The sequence below is a fragment of the Theobroma cacao genome, chromosome 4 (assembly GCF_053813885.1).
Source record: "Theobroma cacao isolate CCN51 chromosome 4, ASM5381388v1, whole genome shotgun sequence".
Lineage (NCBI taxonomy): Eukaryota > Viridiplantae > Streptophyta > Magnoliopsida > Malvales > Malvaceae > Theobroma > Theobroma cacao.
In genome coordinates this window covers 32,946,578-32,968,398 of record NC_142642.1, presented here as the reverse complement: position 1 = coordinate 32,968,398, position 21,821 = coordinate 32,946,578, and the positions used below count along the sequence as shown (strand labels likewise).

At 34.5% G+C, this 21,821-nt stretch overlaps 1 protein-coding gene across 5 annotated transcripts; it reads right to left on the bottom strand.

Annotated features, from left to right (window-relative positions):
- Nucleotides 1-189: 189 nt before the first annotated feature.
- LOC18602365 (5'-3' exonuclease family protein) lies at nucleotides 190-21,708 on the bottom strand. Of its 5 annotated transcripts, none has more exons than XR_016025727.1 (17): nucleotides 21,569-21,708; nucleotides 20,817-21,067; nucleotides 20,124-20,352; nucleotides 19,686-19,765; nucleotides 17,565-17,603; nucleotides 17,157-17,175; nucleotides 14,740-14,793; nucleotides 12,498-12,625; nucleotides 12,345-12,413; nucleotides 11,160-11,245; nucleotides 7,134-7,243; nucleotides 5,229-5,279; nucleotides 4,062-4,120; nucleotides 2,889-2,933; nucleotides 1,399-1,473; nucleotides 949-1,143; nucleotides 190-416 (listed from the first exon to the last, which is right to left on the bottom strand). XR_016025727.1 is itself a non-coding variant. In XM_007033705.3 (16 exons), exons 2-16 carry the CDS (start codon nucleotides 20,973-20,975, stop codon nucleotides 1,024-1,026), a joined length of 1,323 nt encoding a protein of 440 aa, XP_007033767.2. In that variant the 5' UTR covers nucleotides 20,976-21,067; nucleotides 21,569-21,708; the 3' UTR covers nucleotides 814-1,023. The 5 variants fall into 5 exon arrangements, 3 of the variants coding, with proteins under 3 accessions (XP_007033767.2, XP_017975423.1, XP_017975422.1); XR_016025726.1 differs by lacking the exon at nucleotides 190-416 and adding an exon at nucleotides 491-723; XM_007033705.3 differs by lacking the exon at nucleotides 190-416 and having other exon boundaries at nucleotides 814-1,143.
- Nucleotides 21,709-21,821: the final 113 nt, after the last annotated feature.

The following is a 21,821-nucleotide window of genomic DNA, read 5'->3' as shown; positions in this document are numbered from 1 at the left end:
AAGGAAGGAAAAATTAAGCTTAGATGATAGCAATTGATGATGTCGTAGTGGGTTCGATTTTTCCTAACCTGCCTTGAGAAAATAATACCAGACTAATAATGTTTCCAAAAAACGAAGGACTTCAATGGGATATGTTCAGCCAGGCCTACATTCACAACGGGAGGAAATGCCTTTTAATCTTTTCCTCAATTCTTCTAAACAATCAATTCCCGATGAGTATGAAGCTCGTTAGCTACAAATCTCGGCTGTAATATTAAATTATTTACCAATTCTAAAATCAAGGACCCAAAAGCCATGTTAACTCACAGAACTATTGTGCTCATGATTGGACTCTCAAAATATATATCCAAGAATTTGTTTAGGGTATAACCTCAGATACCAAAGCAAGTGCTGTTGCCGTGGACATCCGGGCGAGCCTATACATGTAATCAACAAATAGGTGTTACTACACCACTAATTGTTGAGAGTGATATGGAATCAACCCAACAGCAAACGATTTTCATCAAATTTGTTGGCCACACCATCCCGCCAAGGGAGGGACTACATCTTCATGTAGAATATATTTCATGCATATCCCCTCTCTATCGCCTTCACCCAAATTCACCTTTTCACAGTTTTACTCATTTCATATTGAAAGATTACTCAAATTAATATGGAGAAGTAACCGCCATTACCCCAATTACATAGAAAAACTGCAGCTTACCCATTTTGTTAATCTTTGGTCTGCAAATCAGAGGAACAAGAAAAAAGAATAATAAAAAAAAAAACAAACCAGATTTTAAGTTCTTCGACCCACAAAAAAGATATTACAAATTCAGGGTCATTAAACATATATTAGCAATTTTATATATGTTAATAAATAAATATAACACAGTTGCATCTATACACTCAGTTCTAAAATCAGCCATAAATGAGGTGAGCTATACAACCAAAATGAAAATTGCTAACCTCTTTGCCAAAGCTATGCCCTCCCTTCGAAACATACTTGGAATTGAGTACAGAGCCTAAAATCTCAAATGCATATCAGCATGCTTCAAGCTTCTTCCACAAATAGAAAGCTCTTCTGATTATTGGGTCAGCTGAGAATCCTTCTGCATAGGCGCTAATGGCAGTCAAAAGGCTTGTGAATTTCTCACCATTGTCCTGTACAAATTAAAACACAGTTTGAGGTTTCTATATTTCAAAATAAAAATAACATGCAAATAATCCTGGACTATAAGGACATTCATTTTGTTATTAGGAATTCCTTCCATACCAAACATGCAATATCCAGATGACTAGCTTCATCATGCCAGTTGTGGCCAATCTTTCACCAATAGTAAATTTCGTCAAATCACAATGATTTGGGCATGAGAGCATGCAAATCTTTTAAAACTAAGATCAACTCATTCTACAAACCTCTGGTTTCTTAAATGTGAGATCTGTGGTGGCAAATGGTACCATATAGAATGGAAGATCACATCGCAGCATTGCCTACAATAACAACAAGTTTCAAGTATCATGATAGAGTTCATAGATCACAATCTGTTCCAACGCCTGCCAAAACACACAGAAGCTGAAGAACTGAATAAGTGTAAATTGCAACTTTCTAAACAATGACAGCATGTCGAGGATTCAACATTTCTGACCTAAAATGAATCTTTCCAACATGAGTTAAAAAAGTAAAGATTCTAAAAAATTTATAGGGTAAAATATATAGGTGAATGGAGTTCACCAGGATCAGGAAGAGTGACAATGGCTCATTAAGTAACAACATGCACTCACACAGTATGAAACTAATCAACCTAACCTGCATTCTAACAAGGCTCAACCACACACCAAGTGCTTTTGAAATAGACTCAAGCCAAGTCAGATTTCAAATGGGGCTATATGGTTTCAGTTCAAGCTTTGATCTAAAAGCTTTCTAGTGAGAGACAAAATATGAAGCAACTTACTCCTTTCAGCTTTTATCTAAAGCTTATTGCTTCTGTAACACCTAAAATGTGCTCAAGGAAACAGATGCATGCTATGTATGAGGAAATATATTGTGTGTGATCTATTAAGGAAGCTTTTTATGCACAATATGGCCAATAATTTAATTTTTCTTGACAGTGTATGCAGATGATGCCAAGTTTCTACTTGTTATAACTATATCCATCAGATTAACAGCTTCTGAGTAACTTCACTTTTTCTTCAGTCTAAATGTTGGGCTGTAAAAATATTTCCTTTTTGTTCCTCTAAATTGGAGAGAGGAAAGGTCCTCTACCACTTGCTAACTCCCTCATTCTTGGTGAACATATGATTGCATCCTAGGCCTGTCATAAAGACAAAGACATTCACCAACTAATCTCCCTCAATATCATATTCCTTCAAAATAGTACAACCAAGGTAACCCATGAATATCGAAGCCTATGATTGTTTTTTCTCTTTTTCTACATTTTTTGTAAGCCCAAGTTATTAGAACAGTGGAAGCACCTCCTCATCATTCAAAATGCTATGACCGCTTAGTGGCTGTTTCTAGCTCTTAGGAATCCAAGCAGCTAGTGCAGTGGAAGCACCGTCTCATCTACAACTTAAGAAAAGATGCATCCACCAGGAGAAATGCCCCCCAGACATTCCAGAATGCAGCCTTGATGGTCAGGACTTTGTAATTAAAGTTGCCTAGCCAACATCTCCACCACGAAAGATGTGGATAGAACAAGATCTATCTAAGTTTAACAATGATAGACAGGCATTTTCTTCATCAAATAAGGGGGTCAAATCATCTAGTATGACTGAAAAATGAAATGCTCAACATGATAAAGATTTAATTAATGAACATACATTAGTCATTAACATGAATTACGAAAGAAATTTTTTTTCACTTCAAATAGGTATTTTCCACAAGAAGCAAAGGATCAATAGATTACCAGGTTCTTGCTTAAGATAGCTTGATCAGCATTTCCTTTCAAGGCCTGCAAAACATAACAGATAACTTTGGACCCTCAGTTATTTGCTTAGCATGACAGGAAAAAAAGAGAGAAAGAGAAGGGAGGGGGGAGGAGAAGAGAGAGAGAGGAGGGGGAGGGGGAACGTAGGATCCTCATTATTTCATGTTAAAAAGGAAAATGAATGTAACAAAATTTAAAACAACCAAGCAAGCATGCAGAAATTTTCACAGAGCTATAATTATATCACCCTGTTTCCTTCCCCCACAAACCAAAAAGAACATCCACATCCCTTAGAACAAATTAAATCTTTTTATATTAAAGACTAGAACAGAGTCTATTTGTGAACATAGAGTGTATCCTTAAGGTAACAAGGAGATTTTCCTCTGCTGGTAAGATGAACAAATTCACCAGTGCAGTATTGAGTCTCTTGTTTGTAAATTCGGGGTGTTAGTTTAGGCCCTCACTGAAAATCTCAAAAAAAATTTATAGTCCAGTTAACGTCAAGTCATGAAAAAAAAGGGAAACTTAAAGCAAAAATTGTTGGCAATAAACAAAAAATGAGACGAGCTGCCACATGAGTTAAAAAGGATGATCAGTTTACAATAACCATTTTTAGATAATCTTTTCAAATCTTCTCCTTATTATACCATGTGACAACTGCACTTTGAATTAAAGGGATAATTCTTATACCAACCAACTATTCCCACTTAAATCAAACATGACCTTGAAATTAAACAATCATTTCTTGAAACTTCAGCTTTAGGGCATTAATTCCTTCTGATATGGCTAAAACTTAATACATATGAACCATGATTCCTGAGTGTTGGATCTGTATTTAGGTTCAAACCTAGCAATATATATCAACATGCTATAAAAATAATGAATCCTGAATTGATTCAATAAATATAAACCATATGAGGTCTGGTGCAAGTCAACCTATTTATAGGCCAGGTTATGTAATTTCTGGGACTTAGGATGTTCTTGAATATATATCCAAATCAAAACCCAACCAATCAGCTCGTGCCTTATGCAAATGGCCTCAATCTCATTGGGCAGTTCACCTAGATAACTGACCAATGAGATTGTAAATAAAAAAGAACATTTTAGTAACATGCATCTATTCATTTTGTGTTCATCCTACGCTGATTCTACCTTCCTGATGTGGTCCACTTCAACTTGATCAACACACTGCAGTAAATTCTCCAATGTGCCTGCATGTGTAATGAAAGATCACAAACCAATATCCAAAAACACAACAGCCTACAAACGACAAGTAACAAAAGCAGTACCAAAGTAGCGTAGAATAGAGAAGATTACACACGATGCATGAAAATCAGTAACCCTAAGATAAATGTAAATGAGCAACCCAAGGCTAAACCTTTTGTACTTTGCTTATAACATTAATAGTTACCGTAATCCATGATCTCAAATCCCATTACACAAATCACATAGCGATACATCTCTAATATATGACAGATATGACAAGGACATTGACATTTTTGTTTATTAAACATTTCATTGACAAGAGCACTTGACTCCATTTGAGATGACAAGAGTCTTGAACCACATTTATCAAGTTTTCACTTGCTACTCAGGCAACTTCTGTTTCTCCTCTCTTTCAATGGAACCAAGTAAAAGCTGATTAAATTATAATGAGGGGCATTTTTGAATTGGGCTTGTGAGGGGGGTTATTTCTCACAATTTCCTCTTAAATTTATTCTGGCAAGGGGTTATCAGTTGCCACTGATGTCCAGGTCTAGGTCTATAGGTAGCACAAGGGCTTGCTGCAAATCATGATGGTATTTGCATATGCTAAGGGAGGTGCACAAAATACACAAGAGAGAGAGAGAAGGCACAGACCATTTCTCAGATGCTTAAGAGTGCGAATACAAAAGCATTCAATTGTTTTTGGATATGACAAGCCACTTTGTTAAAACCATGTGAAAGGATTTTCAAAGATAAATCTAGAAAAGAAGTCTATATAACAATGAAAATTATTAAGATTGCATAGAGGCATCATATACCCAAGGGAATCTCAATAAAAGACTACTCAAGCATTGCTCAAAACTGCAACCTACAGGATACTTTTCCCAATCTCGAAAAAAGTGCCAACAACTGTTGCTTACATGGAAGGGGTAAAAATTAATTTGTACTATATAATAATTCCAGGAGCACTTGCACACTCATAATTTAACTTACTTCCATTCATCAGAAAAGAGGCCAGAAAAGGAGTTTTAAAACTATGAGAAAGGGGTAGATTGTTCCATCCGATAGAATGATAACAGATGCAGCTTTTCAGCTCTCAACAAAACAACATACCAAATTTACTGATCAACTGCACAGCATGGACATTTCCAATACCATCAACTCCTGCAGTTAAAAGGCATTGATGAATCAATAATTTGAGGCACAGTCTGATCGTAAAAGGAAGTAAATTAGGAAGGAAAACTCCATAGCAAATCAAAGGTAATGAAAAACTATGCATGCTTAACTTAAAGTTGGAAAGAAATCAATCTTCAAGATAACTAAAGGAGTGCAGAAAAAAATCAAGAAAAAAGGAAGACACTCCAACTCATTCCAAACTTAGAATTTAAGGAACCACAACAAACATCACATGCATCTAATCAACATACTTGCATTGTATATCAATCTCTCAGCATCACTACTGCTACACATGTAACACCCATAATTCCAAAGAAAAAAGGTTCAAGCCTCATATATCTAAGATAATAAGAAGGAATCTCAAGGAGTCGAAATTTATTTCAGTAATCAATCACCTCCTTTTGATACAGCATCAGTTTCCACTAGTATAGATAAGCAAGACTTAATTCGATGGTTTCTGTCTTTGTGAAAACCAACTTTTTACATGTTTTTCAAATGGGGACAAAGCAGTGACTAAAACATATGGACTTCATTTCTCCTTATACTTCCTGCCAAGATACTCTAGTACTAACAAGCTATCATGCTTTTACTACAGGCATGGTCATCAAATCAGATCCAGCTGATCATAAATAAAGGTGACTGGCAAAAATAAAAGTGAATCTCTACACACAAAACGTAAGTGACATTTCTATAGAATATCTGTCCAAGTTGAAGACTTCTCCACACCCAAATAAAGAGAAAATTCCTATTAAAAGTTTCAACACCAAAAAACATATTACACCTATTGTTTCTATTGAATGACTAGGAAGAAAGATTCAAATATATAAAAGGTCCTTAATTCAAAGTTTGTTTTTTAAAGCAAAAATATATAAATGAAGTTTCAGTTCGACAACTATCATAAGCATTTCTACAATAATAGGGAAAAATCTTAGTCTACAAAAATGCTTTGTTTGGTTAATTCCTTAGGATCACTGGCAAATACGTCCTTCAAGTATGATTATGGTAATAGGTTTAACCCCAAGACTAGTGGCATGGCCATTCCTAAATTAAGTTCATTTTCTTGGGGTTATGTAGAAAGTTGCCTTGATGGGCTCCATGAGTCATATTCCACAAATGACATTATCTCTACCATTTATTGCAGACTTACAGTACCTGTCAATCACCCTAAAATATACAGTTCTTATAGTATAAAGCGAGATGGAAACTTTTTAGCTGCATTAAATGTGCTAATCTTGTATATAAAACCAAACCTCATTTTGAACAAAAATACTTCCCATACAAAGCTCTGTATTTCTCCACTGTGCTTCCAGCTTCTGATTTCAATTCCTAGTTCTCACTTCTCACCAGCTACTTCCTCATTCTAACATCCTATTCCCTACTCCATACTTCCCACTTCCCATTCCTCATGTCTAATTCCTACTTTCTTCATCGCGTACTCAAAGGTGTGCAACAATCCTCCTCTCTACCCTCTCCACCTCATCTCCCTTATTCACTTTTCATAATTCCTCACCCCAACACCAAAAGAACCATTTACAAGAAACATAGCTCATACGAGAGATGGTGAACGCAAACAGGCAAACATCTTAAATAGGAAATGAGTTGATACTGCATATAACTTTAAACTTATATATTATGAATAAATAAAAAAAATGTATAGCTTCTGAGAATGGGAAGATAAAAAACTTGGTTACAGTATAAAAATATTGCCATGTCAATTTGCTGATGCTTCTCCATTTATAAACTAATTTAATGGAATGATAAAGAATGCAGGAGAGAAAGGTGGTGCACAAATTCTTTCTTTTTTTGTTTATTGAGTCTTTGAAACTAATATAATGAAACCACCTGGAATATTATCACATCTGTCACCCATAAGAGCGACCATATCAACAAACTGGGAAGGTTTCAGATCTCCGTATCTTTTGGAGAAATCCTCGAGTCCAAATGAAACCATCCTGGGAAAGCAAAGTAATACAAATCTAATCTCAGTTACTCAAGAACATGGCAATATATCTACAACAGAAAAGCAAAACAAATCTAGTTATCTTAGGCAGAAGTAAGCACGATAAGAACAGATTAGTAATTAAGTAAAATTCTACAGGTTTCACACTTTTCAATACAATGAGCTACTTAACCATCAGACTATAAATCTACACAATTGACAGAAACAACCACAATGCATGATTTAGAGACATCCAACTCTACAATGAATGACATACGATACAACAGGTAAAACAAAACTAACTTGGCAAATAAGATAATGACACACAGCTACTTTTACTTTAAATCCAATTGCATCATTTACTGGCCTCAAACGAAGTATCTTGAATAGGATATCTACTTTCCTATACTGCTTTTCAGCAATTAATTAATGAACCTAAGCAAGTAGAAATATTCAAACTGTTAATTATTAATTTATTACTACCATATCATCAAAACTCATGACGAAAATGAACAAATAACAAAAAGGTTGTTCGGATATTACATTTAATACCTAAAGTTTTAACTGTCTCAAAAACCCTGTCGGATGATCCCATTGACAAAGTTCAATTCTCACAAGAAATCTGCTTCAGACTTCGAAACTGCATTTATTTATTTGTCAAATAATTGGTTCTTGGTTTTGTATATAAATCTGAGGGCTTTAAATTTACCATATCATTTAATTCCTACCTGGAAAAAAAAATTTATATTTGTAGTACACTAAGAGACCATAATTATTGATTACTAATTTACTTCTAAATCATAATACAAATAGTAATAATGATTATAATGATAATCAAAGGGGCAATATAACTTTTGCTTTAGAGTTTTGCCACTTTAAGATTCAGTGTGTCTTCAAAAGATAACAGAAAACACAATGCATCTTAAACGTGAAGCAGTCTACTTCATTTTTGTAAAACTTTTGACAACATATAGTTGGGCAGGACTGCACAAACCAAAGATCTTTAATCTTCCAAGACAGCATCCTCCACAAAATAAAGGCTAAATGCCTTAAATTAAGATCTAACCTTTACTCCAATGATCAATTAAGGACCTAACCTTTGATTTTATATAATTAAGTACTTCCACTAGTTAATTTGTTTAAGTGATTAAGGAGAATTATTATTGATGCTGGTGATACTTCTAATTTGCCTCAAGTGGAGACTCAATATAATGAGTTGGACATTCCAATAGCTCTCAGCAAAGGGGTTAGATCATGCACCCAACATCCTATTTCTAATTACTTATCTTACAGCCAATTGTCACAAGCATTCCAAGCTTTGACAGAAAAAGTTGAAAGGGATGAGATTCCAAAAAATATTCAAGAAGCTTTTGAAAAACCAGAATGGAGGGCTGCTGCACTTGAAGAAATGAGAGCCCTAAAAAGGAATGAAACTTGGGATGTAGTGGAGTTACCTGAAGGTAAGAGTTCTGTAGGATGTAAATGAGTGTTTACCATTAAGTATAAGTCAGATGGTGAACTAGAGAGACACAAGGCTCGTCCAGTTGCCAAAGGATTCACTCAAATTTTCGGAGTGGATTACACAGAAACGTTTGCTCCAGTTGCAATGTTAAACACTATAAGAGTGCTACTATCACTAGCAAATAATCTTGACTGGGCATGACATCAAATGGATGTCAAAAATGCCTCCAAACGGAGAGCTTGATGAGGAGGTTTACATGGATTTGCCTCCAGGTTTTGAAGGGGCAAGTGGTAACAAAAAAGTATGTAGATTCAAAAATTCACTATATGGATTAAAACAATCGCAAAGAGCTTATTTTGACCATTTTGCAAAGACTATAGAGAGGCATGGTTACCATCAGGGACAAACTGATCATACTCGTTTTTTCAAGCATTCACAAGATGGAAAGAAAACTATCTTGATCGTGTATGTGGATGATATTATTTTAACTAGAGACAATAAAGAAGAAATGGAGGGGCTTAAGAAAACTCTTAGAAGTGAATTTGAAATCAAAGACCTCAGGCAACTAAGATATTTCTTAATGATGGAAGTGGCCAGAAGCATGAAATGTATTACCTCTCAAAGAAAATACACATTAGATCTTTTGAAAGAGACAAGAATGCTTGGTTCAAAGCCAGCTGAAACACCCATAGTTATGAACAAGAAGCTTGGAAGAGCAAGGAGTGGAATTCCAGGAGATAGGGGGAGAGATCAATGTCTAGTGGGAAGATTGATTTCCTTATCTCACACAAGACCAGATATTGCATTTGCTGTAAGTGTAGTGAGCCAGTATATGCATTCTCCGAGTGAAGAACATCTTGAGGCAGTCAATCGAATCTTGCAGTATGTAAAACCTACGCCTGGTAAAGGCTTATTCTTCAAGAAAAATGAGCTGAGAAGTGTGGAGGCATTTACCGATGCAGATTGGGCAGGTTCAGTTGAGGATAGGAGGTCCACATCGGGTTATTGTACAAAGGTTTGGGGGAATCTGGTTACTTGGAGAAGCAAGAAGCAACCAGTTGTAGCTCGCAGCAGTGCAGAAGCAGAATTTAGAGCTCTTGCACAAGGAACCTGTGAGCTGATTTGGTTAAAGAAGCTAACAGAAGAACTGAAAGTGTCTAGTATGGGACCTAAGAAGCTATACTGTGACAATAAAGCCGCAATAAGTATTGCACATAATCTGGTTCATCATGACTGAACAAAGCATGTGGAGATAGATCGACATTTTATCAAAGAGAAAATAGAAGATAGGGTAATTTGCATGACCTATGTGCCTACCAAAAAACAAAAAGCTGATGTTCTAACAAAAGGGCTGCCTGGACCAAGTTTAGAAGTGCTAGTAGACAAGCTGGGAATGATCAGCATCTATTCACCAGCTTGAGAGGGAGTGTTGACAGGTCATGAATTTATTTTATTGATTATATTCCAGATTTGTAGGAGTTAGTTTAGGGATATTATTTCATTTCTCTATTTTCCTTCTTTTGCTGGATTATTTCCAGATTTCTTGTTCCCTAATTTCTGGCACTTTACCAGATTCTAAGATCTAGCTTTAGATAGTTTTTCTTGTATATAATTAGCACCGAGTAATTCCAATACAGATGTTAGAGGATTTTGTTTCATTCTCTGTTTTCAACTTTTGTCTTTCATTTACGTTAGAAAGGAAAAAAATATATATTTTATAACAATGTCAAATGCACATTTCCTTTTTCTTGACCATGTAACTAAGCATCACAGAGTCAACGAAATTAGTAGCACTTGTCCTTAATTAAACCAACTTAACAAGCTGAAATCCTTGATTAAATGTAACTGAAGCTCAAATCTTTAAATGAACATTGGATCATAGGTTTAATCTTACTTAGGGCATTTAGCCTAGGATGAAAAGGAAACCAGTTATGCTGGTGCCAAGATATTGGCTCCTACCGACCCCAAAAGAAAAATTAAAATAAAAAATTGTTGAGCAGAGCCAATGGGCAGCTTCCACTACATTTAGCAGGAAAAGAGTCAAAAGACAAGGTAAAGCCTTGATTCTTTTTGACTAGCCTAATGTAACAATATCCACAAATTAGAACACCACATTCAGTGTTACCATTAATCAGGTTATGCACATATGTAAATCAGTAGGCAGCTTATAGTATCTTCAAATTACAAATTTAGAACCATGTATTGGACCAATATCCATGCTTTAGGTTATTGAAACACATATACATGTACAAGTTCCTACAAAGTAACATACATACATACATACATACATACATACATAAATATATATATACATATGGAAGATGACTTTCAAAAAAAATTTATATATGGAAGATGTGTATTATGTATGCATAGAAATAAACAAGCTGCCTACTGTATTAAAAAAGGACTTTATTACCCACTGCAACAGAAGTTAGGAGTGATAAAGCATCAAAGAATGTATACTAACTCATAGCCACGAGGTGCAATTCGTAGTAGACGTAATGAAGGTGATAGGATTTGAAAGAAATCTTTGTCTGGGGAGACGACTCGAACCTGTCAGGAAAGAAGTAAAATCCAAAATAACAAATCAGACCGGAAATGTACTAAGAAAATCCCTATTCTGACTGTAAGAAAAAAACTAATTTTCTTTGCCCATAGGAATTGACAATAAATCGTAGACGATTAATTTTCTGTGTCCATATGAACAAAGTATCTACAAAAGAAGAAGCCCATTGACTTTAGACCTGAAGATCAAATTTCCCTTTCAAAGAACTTCCTGGAAACAAGACCCCAACCACCCCCGGGCCTCTTCCCTTTCCCAACCTTTTAAGTGGGTGAGGGCCTCATAGAGAGTTGACAATTTAAGTCCACAGAGGACCTTGAACAGCATGTTTGACCTACTAGGAGAAAACTTACTGACTAATACTAGCATCTTTATTTTCTCATAGGTATTTCATATTACACAAATTATTTTATCTATTTTTCTATTTGATGTTCATTAATTAATTATAAATTGCAAGAATTTGTTCAAATGCTTAATTTTTTAAAATCTAAAATCGTGAATGCAATTCTATCTTTTAACAAAATATATTTTGATACCAAAAACCATTGATGTAGATATTGTTTGAGTGAAATACGAGTTGCTTTATATTTCATATGACACTGCCAAACAAAAACTTTAGTTTCACCCCTGAAAGTGACCAGAACATCTCCAATTATTTTACTCCCACATAAGCAGATAACAGAGGAAAACCTACATAAATAGCTATCAAGCAAACAGAGTCACAAAGAGAAACTTCAGACCACTTCCAAACTTTGGAAATGGTAAACTCTCAATATAGCTCCAGCACCAGGTAACTTTAACCTTTCCTAATCAATATTAAAGAAGCCTGTAATATGAAATAAGTAGCCAATTTTGAAACAGTAAGCTTGTTTTTCTTATTATTGTCATTGATATATGGAAATCTCTGAAGATAATTCCAGGTAACCTTTTTCATTTTTTCATGTCATATCACCAATAAATTGGACATCAAAGTGTCATATGAGAAAGGAAAGAAGTCCTATAACTTCTTTACTTCAACCAAGCCCAAAATCCTATAACCACGTCATAGGGCATGCTCAAGGTTTCCCAAATACAGTGTAAGAAAATTACCTTAAACCCTGCATCAACACTCCTTGCAGCCAGTGTCCCAATCACGTCATCAGCTTCTACCCCAGGTACCTGCCTTAGACTAAATTCTTAATTACTTGCCATACACGACATCAATCAACCAAATCATAAGCATCCTGGTGCCTAGCTGTTTACCTCAATCACCTTAATGGACATAGCTTTGATGGATGCCTTCAAATATTGAAGTCCCTGCACTATGGTATCGGGTGTAGGAGGGCGATTGCTCTTGTATGAAGGGTACAGAGTATGACGAAAATTTAAACCTTCAAAACATTAAGACTACATGATTAGACACTGCTCAGACAAAAGCATGTATATTTCCAGCCAAAATGCGGCATACTACCAAACATGTTTCCTTTACTTGCTAATGCTACACTTAATACTTAGAAGTCAAAGATATTTTGACAAGAGTAAAATGCACCATAGGGGAACAAAAGACCAAATTGCAGGCCCTTAAGAAAGGCATATGAAGGATAAAGAAATGGTGAAGCCAACATCCAAATATGACACATTTGACATAACAGTTAATTGTTTTCCTCATAAGTGATAAGTCCATGCGTAAAGCCATCAAGACAAAGAAAAAAGGCGCACACAAATTTTTTCTGAGGTCTAAAAGTCATTGGCCAAGTAGGAAGTAGCTTAGAAAGGCAGATCTACTGATTCAGCTTTGGCTCTCTACAGAAGGTCCAGTATCATCCATGCGAACCAAGATCCAGAAAAGGATTCATACTGTACTAAAGAAAATGTAATAGCACACAAGAAATCAAGATATCTAAACTTATGAACAGAGAAAAAAATAAGCAACATGTTTGTAAAAGTTGAATTTAATATATCTTCACCAAAACCTTTACACTATAGAAAACCTCCAAAATGAAAGGAGAGAAAGGAACCATTACTTTAAGAACAGATGACAAGAGGAAAAATCATATACTGCCAGATCAACGATGTTTTGCTGTTCCAAGGTTGCTCAATTTCTTGGAATAGTAACATAACTTGAATAGGAAATAGCCCCCAGAGGAACACAGCAGGCATCCACTTTATACAAGAGAAGAATTTCAGGATTTTATTAATAACTTAGCAGCTGAAATAGCAGCGTAAACTTCATTGATGACCCCAATCCATCAATTACTACATATTATACGCTTTATTAAGCAGTCATGTGGTTGTTTAAAATGACCACTGCTCTTTTCTCACTTGCACATAAATTATGTTGATTAGCAGAAACATTTCTCAGATAAATGAGTTTCTTCAATTGGTTAAACTAGGATTTAGATCAAGCAATTATTTCTCTGTCTATTCATCTCATCGATAAAATTCATACTTCTTGGAGTATTTCTCCAAGTCATAGTAATAGCAATGTTCAAGTAAAAATCTAAATCCAGATGCGTCGAAATCTCCTAAAGGTAAAAGGCATCATAATATTGCCTGTAAGGTGGTGCTTTCTGAATGACCACAATTAATGAACTAATAGCTCTTTGATGGGAGAAACAGGTACATTAATGGCAGAAAAGAGAGATGGAATCTTGAAGCAAGCAACCATAAAAATAAATAAATCAGCAAAAACATTGGAAACTAGCATTCCTACGGAGTGACCTGCGTATGAAGCAGCAACAAAAATAAGAGAAAAAGCAATCTGCAAGAGTACTTATTCACAAGATATCGTGAGTGAGGAAGTAAATGGAGTCACATTATTTGTAATTATAGGTTTTTTTTAAAAAAAAGATGGGGGTTATTATTCAGTCTTGGTCCACAAAATTGGAGAAGAGGTGAATTGGGAAATACTATATGCTTATATTTTATTTATTTAATTTTTTGTTTTTCGGTTGGTGGAAGGGGTATACTATATTGTGTAGCAAATGCTAAATGGCAGAGTGATGAGGATTCAATAATAAAGGTTGGTTGTGCAGAAAAGTCAGAGACCTTAATGTTTATTCAGGAAAAAGAAAAGACATGTCATAGTGAAAGAACCAGCAATTCCCTGTAACCGCAAGCATCACTAAATTTGCTTATCAACATAAAAAAGGCTGATGGCATATTGGACTCCAAAATTCTTAGACTTCAATAAATATGTACATTCAAGAGCCACTCTCAATCTGAAAGATCCAAAGACTTAAAGATCTGTTCTTCTTGTCTACATGGGCAGATTTGGCCTTTAGTACTGTAACATGATATGCACATATGCAAATGTGTGTGAGAGAGTGTGCTTGTGAATAGACACACATGCTCCACCTCAGCCCAAACCCAAAAGCTTCACCGATATTATACCGTTTTACCAACTGATCATATTCCAAATTTCACAGGTGTGATTTCTTAGAGATCAGTCTACTTCAGCAACTTGACCACATAACAGAACAAAGATTGCATCAATAAAGCATACCTTTTGCCATGACATTTTCTTTTGAAGAAATAGAAGTATGACCAAATGGAATTCCTGAAAAGAAGAGGTCTTTTTATCAAAAAAAACTGCTTGAAACAAGAGCTTCACAAACCAAGAAACTCCATGCCACTGACTATAAAAGGGATCATCATACTAGATGACCATATACTGCACATAAAGAGCAATCAACTGCCTGGAAATAAACTAATTTAGATACAATGCAACCCACAACAGTTTCAAATAGCATTTAAAGGTTTCAATTCTGACCACCTAGGGCATCTTAAAAAGTGCTAAAATTGTTAGTAAACTTCAATGAACAAGACTATCATTTAGATTTCATCAACGCCCTTAAACAATATTTTGTGCACAAACAGAAAACTTGTCCTAGATAATATTTCTACCACTTGTGTAAATCATAAGTACAATTCATTTCAACTTTTAAAGCATTTTCTCAGGAAAATTCCTAAGTATCATTTCCATGAAACTTATCCATCTAGCACACCAAAGCTAAGATTGGAAGAGTTTCAGATCTCCTTCATACAAGGAAATCTCATTTTTAATTTAAACTAAAAGGCATTTTACACAATAGATGCAAAAGCATTCAAAAGTGTTTTAGCATATAAAGGAGCTTTTAGGCACAAACACCAGTGACATTTCAGCCTTCACAAGGTATTCTCTTTGCTCCAATAGTGAAAAGTAGAGAACTAATGGGGGCTTTCAAACATAGTGTGGGCGAATGACTTCCAAGTCCCTTGATATCAAGATGCTAAAAAATGCGAGCAAGTGCACAAGAGAGAAAGAGAACAGTTTGAAAAGGAACTATACTTATGTAACACATTGCACCAAATACTTTGATCAAATTTGAGAACAAGACCAGCAATGACTTAGAACACATATAACACTTAAAATTACCTCCAAAGCATCAATAATTAGTCAAAGTTTCTAAATACATCTCATTTCCAAATAGAACTTAATCCAAAATCTGCGCATATACATGGCACTTCCTATCGTATACTCAAAAATCAGAATTCACATACACAAATATGCATATGAGAACATCCTGCATACCTATGTAGATGTGTGTATGAAAGCATGGTAGATGTATGTAAAAAAAAAAAAAAAAACAACCCCCTATAATTAGCAGCCCATATCATTATCTAAAATGAAGACTACTTTGAATTTTGATTCATAGAACCCAAATTGTTGAGCACTTCAAAATTGAGGAATAAAAAACAGTATATAATCCTATTGCACAACTAAAAGAAAAATGTGTTATTGAGGATTATCCTAACCAAAATCTTTCAAAAGTGAAAAGCACTGGCCCAGAAAATATATTGCTTCTAAACTATGAAAACAACAAATTTAAGAATCCTCAAGGGAGATATTGGTTATATGTGGCAACTTGAAGGGGAAAAAACATCTTTCATGGAGTAATAAAATGGCAATAGAGATAAATATAATAGAGACTCTACAAATTTAAATGGAATTTGATATAAAGTTAACCTTTATTTAATAGTCACTGTCCACTCAATACCTTAAAGAAATAAAATACAGGGAAGGGCATCAACTTTCAAACAGAATTTGAAATACTAAACAAGCATGTGACAGCATAAAAAAGAGAGCAGGTAAGCAGGTAAGGCTATGAGCAGGCATAAGTGCATAGGAGCATGTTTACCACAAAAATTGTGCACTAAACATGACCAACAGGATTGATTCGGGAACACATCTTGGGACAGACTAATTGGAATGAAACAATGTTGTCCAGTAGTCCAAAAAAGTCTACACTTTAGCTTGTTTAGGTTTTAAATGAAGGGGAAAAAAAAGAGGGACCAACTGAAACAGAAACAAAGCATACATAAGTTCGTAGAGCTCAGCATAGATATATTGGAATTTTTTTACTACTCAGTTCAGTTTGGTTCATGTTATTAAGACATGATCCACCTGAATCAACCCCAAGCACAAAATTTTGTCACAATTATTTTCTTTACAATTTATTAAAAAAATGAAATAGAATGTTTTATCACAATTTTGAAATTTTTAAAAGATAATGGTAACTAAACCAATTTTCACCCTTCTAGTAAGGTGTTAAGACTACTTTTAATTCAGTCCGATTTGATTTGTCCAGTTTAGGTTTTACTCCAACACCTTAACATGACCACCAACAGAAATGTATATGAAACGAAAACAGATTAAAATAAAGAAAAATGCTCCCGAGGGCACTGGGAGCAAAACTACTTCAAATCAGACTAGTTTAAAATCCATTAGAAAAAGCATAAAAGATTTGTCTACATAGTATGTAAACAACACACATAAGGACTAAGAGTAAAATATATGGCAAATTCAGAGCAATCATATTTAGCAATTTACAAATTCAAGCAATATAAAGAAAATAATTATTACCGAATTTTAAATCTTACCATCATGGTCAAACACCACCTGCATCAGAAAGGAGGGAAAAAACCAGTAAGAATGAATATTTGGAAAATTATACAGCTATAAACAGTAAAGCTATAATTTAAACAACTGCAAAGACAAGCTACAAGATAAACTAACAGCAAGTAATATCTAAGGACAGCCTAGCAAAAACCATAGAAAAGCAAATTTTCAGCAGTACAGCTTTAAAAAGACTACACAAAACTATGCAAAAAACAACTTTCCAAGAGAGAAAGTTACTGAACAGCTAACCAAAATGCTCCAAAAATTTATGTGTTAGCTTTGAAGCCAATCTGGGACAATGGTGAAGTACATAACGGACAATCATCTCTAAAAATGTTATTGAAAAATGACCAAAAAAACATAAAAACAAAAATAAAAAGCATACATACCGCCACATGCGAAGGAACAAATTCCAGAACATCAATTATCTGCAAGATAACAATAATCAAAAATGCCTTAGACCAGAACAAAAATGTTGAAAATTAAAATCTTTAAAGACTCAAAACAGGAAAAAAAAAAAAAAAAAAGAGAAAAAAGAGGAGTGCAATTCACAAGAGAATTAATCATCAATTGAGACATAGCCATTGAAAAGAAACAACAGAATTATTGGGAAAAAAGAAAACTAGGAGGATATCCACAGTCGCATTACAACTTATTTCATACATAAAGATTTTTAAAAATAAATGTTTTAACTTGAATAGCAGAGGAGCATTTCATTTTGTTTCTGGAACTTGAAAGACAAATAAAATATTTATTCCAAAAAAAAAAAAAAGAGCCTGTAAAGAAAATATATTTGCAGTAGCAACAGAGATTGTTTGGATTTATCATTGCTTAACCAGTGACCATAAGACATTGCTACCACAACATTAGTGCTAAAGTTCAAAATTTGGATTAAATTTAAATGACCTGATAACTAAGACAAATTTATGAATTGAAGGAAGCATAACCCAAATCCAGACATAGAAGACAAGCATGCAGAGCGAATCATGTACACACCAGAAGAAGCCTATAAGATTTTGATTTAGAATTGACAGGAAGTGGAGAAATAGAGGCTTTGAATAACCGTTTTACTGATTCTTCATAAAAACTAGCATTCTAAAATTTAGAAAAGAATGAATTCACCTACCAAATAATCTTTGATGATCTAATACAAAACACCCTCTCTTTTCACGTTGGTACGACTGACTTCGGTCTCAAAATCCAACATCAAATTCACAATAACCTAGCTTCTAGAATCAAGGCTCCATTTGTTTCACAGCTAGAAGTCATTTTCCATATTTTCCAGTTTTTTGTATACACAAAATAATTTTGTCAACGGAAAACAACTTCTAGTAAAAGAAAGAATAGCATGCAAAATGAAGAAAATGTAGTCCTTTTTTGAGATCCAGAAACCATTTTCCTTCCCCAATGGCTCTCTTTCTAAAACAATGATAGAAGGAAAAAATAAATAAATAAATACTTCTAAATATATTGATATCTCCTTCACATCAAAGCCATCCCCTCTCCTTAACTGCCTCTCTCATGCCACTGACCAAAGTCACTTTCTCCCTCTCTCTCTCTCTCCATTTTCATCACCAGTTACCGTAGCCTATTTCTCCCTTTCTCTCCCTCTTCGTCACTGGCAACCACAGCTACTTTGTATGCAAAAAAGAGTACTAGTGAAAACTCAAGCAAGTATTTGTATTTTATGATTTTTTTTATGTTCCTTGTGATTGTTAGACAACTCTCAAAGTTGTTTTTTTGGTCCTTTTTTTTGGAACATCCAGGTCAAGAACTTTGCAGACCTTGACTATAATGGCCACTGTTTGTGGTGTACTGTTTTTATTTCTTACCTTTCCTGCGTAACCCTTTTCTCCAAAAAAAGAATATTGAGTGCAGCAAGTATAATGCAACTTTTTACCCTATTCTCCATGGTTAGGTAGCTATCCTGAAAAAAAAAAGGTATAATGCAACTTTTCCTTCAAACTTTTTGTAAATTCTCATGTGGTGTTTTATACTTCTTTTAATTTATATTCTACTATTCTCTATTTCCTTTTAGGTTGCAATTACTTTAATTTTCATTATAAACTATTCTACAAACATATAAAAGCTCTTTTCTATAAGTCTACATACCACGATTTTCCTTACTTTCCAAACAATAAAAAATATTCCTAACAATGTCATTCATGAAAGAGAAAAAGTTTCCTGTTTTGGAAAACGTTTTTTATGGAATATATTTTCCTTTGGGAAGTTATTTTCTATGAAACAAACAGAACCCATAAAATGCAACATCCAGCTGCTGGAGCCATTGACAAGAATTATGCCACCTCTGGTAGCTGTCACATAATATAGCTACTTAATTCAGAAAATAATGTATACATTAATGATCAGAAAACTCCACTGTGTAATCTATTCTCCATGATAAAATCAATAGTGGCCAGCAATCGGAATACATCAAATGAGTGCTTCGAGCATAAATACAACACAAAGACAAGCAAAGTACTTCCCCTAATGACACATATATTACTTACAAGAGATAAAGCAGTAAATATAGTTAAAACCCAATCTCCATTGCCATCAGCATGTGATAGATATCCGTGGTGCAGTTTCGCTACTCTCAACCATACATGCAAAGAGAGAGAAAATAAAACAGAAAAACGATCAGTGTCAGCAACATATGAGGCACATAAAAGAAATTTATGCTACCCAGCTTTAGGCTATATATAGGCATAATTTTGAAGGAAGCTAGCTATTATGACTTCCACTTTTAGGAAACAAATAATATGCCTACACTTGTTGTTTTTTCATGTTTTCCTTAAGAAATAGTTTACACCCAAAAAGAAAAGCCAGCAGCTTGAAACACCTAAGACTAGCAGCAGAAAAGAAGAACACAAAAGGAACATTACTTTGAATATGATGAAAATAAAATCCTTTAACAGAAAGCAAAAATCATGAGCAACATTAGTTACCTAGAAGTTTATAGTAAGCCCTGTAAATGACAGATGTGCCATCAATAAGCATTACTCTATTATTTGAGTAATTAGCATTCACCACTCTTTCTTGAAGGTTGGATGTGTCAAGAGCTGCCTCTTGGTGCAATAGTTGTTCCTTTTTTGAAGAAATCACTGCATTCCCATGAGAAGTTGCATGACGAGCACCAGGTAAAGTGTTTAAGGTATAAGATAAACTACAATACCCCTGCCAAAAAAAAAAAAAAAGTCCATGAATGACATTAGGTGATAGTTGCATAATCTCCATACAATATTATAAGGAATCTATCAAATATCTTCCAACATAAATAGAGGAGTGTAAAACCTAAAAAGCCACTTGCTGTCCGTCAATCATCTTTCATTAGAAATGGTATTTTGCAGTTTCAAAGGCTACACTTAAAACATTTTAATCTATAGTTGCAACGACATTTGTAGGTCTCCATTGGCCTCAGAGCCAAAATTTGCTCAAAGGGTACAGCCAAAGTGAATATACAATAATAGGCTGCATATATTAATGAAAATAATGTATCAACTATAATTCAAATTATTGTCGATATTTTCCAATCAAGAATAAGAAGCTTGACACCTTCAACAATATGCAGCCAATAGCAAGAGTAAGACCTCTTCTAGGTTTTTTAATCTCTTTGTCCAACAGACACTGTTGAGCAGTACCTTAATGGTTTGACAGGGTGGAGGACGAATCACATAGAATTTCTTAAAACTGGGCAAGTTATTTCCAACCCTCTGAGTCCTTGAGAAGTTTCTTTGAAAGCAATGAAGACTTCTCCATAAGGAATGAGTCTGAAAATTCAAAGACTGAAAACACGCCATAAATTCATAACAGGAATTCCTCTTTGATTAAGACATGAAAAAAGAGCCTTCAAACATGAAATTGACCAGAAAGCCCACCAATGTCAATTCTCCTGCGATGGAAATGACACGATTAAATGGAATAACTCACATGAAAACGATAAAAAGAAGAAGAAGAATATATCAGCCTGCGATGGAATCATAAAATTTAATATCCTTCGCTCTTCCAAAAAAATACAATCCACTCCTAAAAAGTAAAAATATTGCATTGAATCTCTGTCAATGGCATCAGAGAAATTAGAATTTAAACCTTGAAACTCGCCAATTTAGACATATTTCTATTCCCCTGCAATTACCAAACAAAAGAAAAAGCTTTTTTTTTTTGGCTTTTTCTTACAAAAATGTTCACATTCCACTTCAAATTTTCTAACCTAACAACGACAGCACATAAACACAAATTAAGCAACAATATAGTGGGATAATAAAAATTAAAAGAAAAAGCTTGTGGAAACGGTAAATAGAGCTTTAGAAGTGAGAGTATAAAATAAAGAGAGACGATAAACTCATATTGAAAAAGGACAAACGAGTGAAAATTACTCTTCATTTCTCCATACCTGGAGTGGGGATGAGATTGTTGCAGAGCGTCGAGAGAGAGTCTTACTGATTGCCCGCCCAAGCAAAATGGGATTCTTTAGCCCTTTTAGTTTTGAGGCTCCGTACATTTTCTTCTTATACGGTGCGTACAAATACTTTCAAGGTAGAAGGTACGGGGTAGAGTAGAATGACAGGTATACGGGACTTATTTAAATGGGTAAAATATTTTCGTACAAATATTGTTAATAAAAATAATAAAAAAATTAAAATATT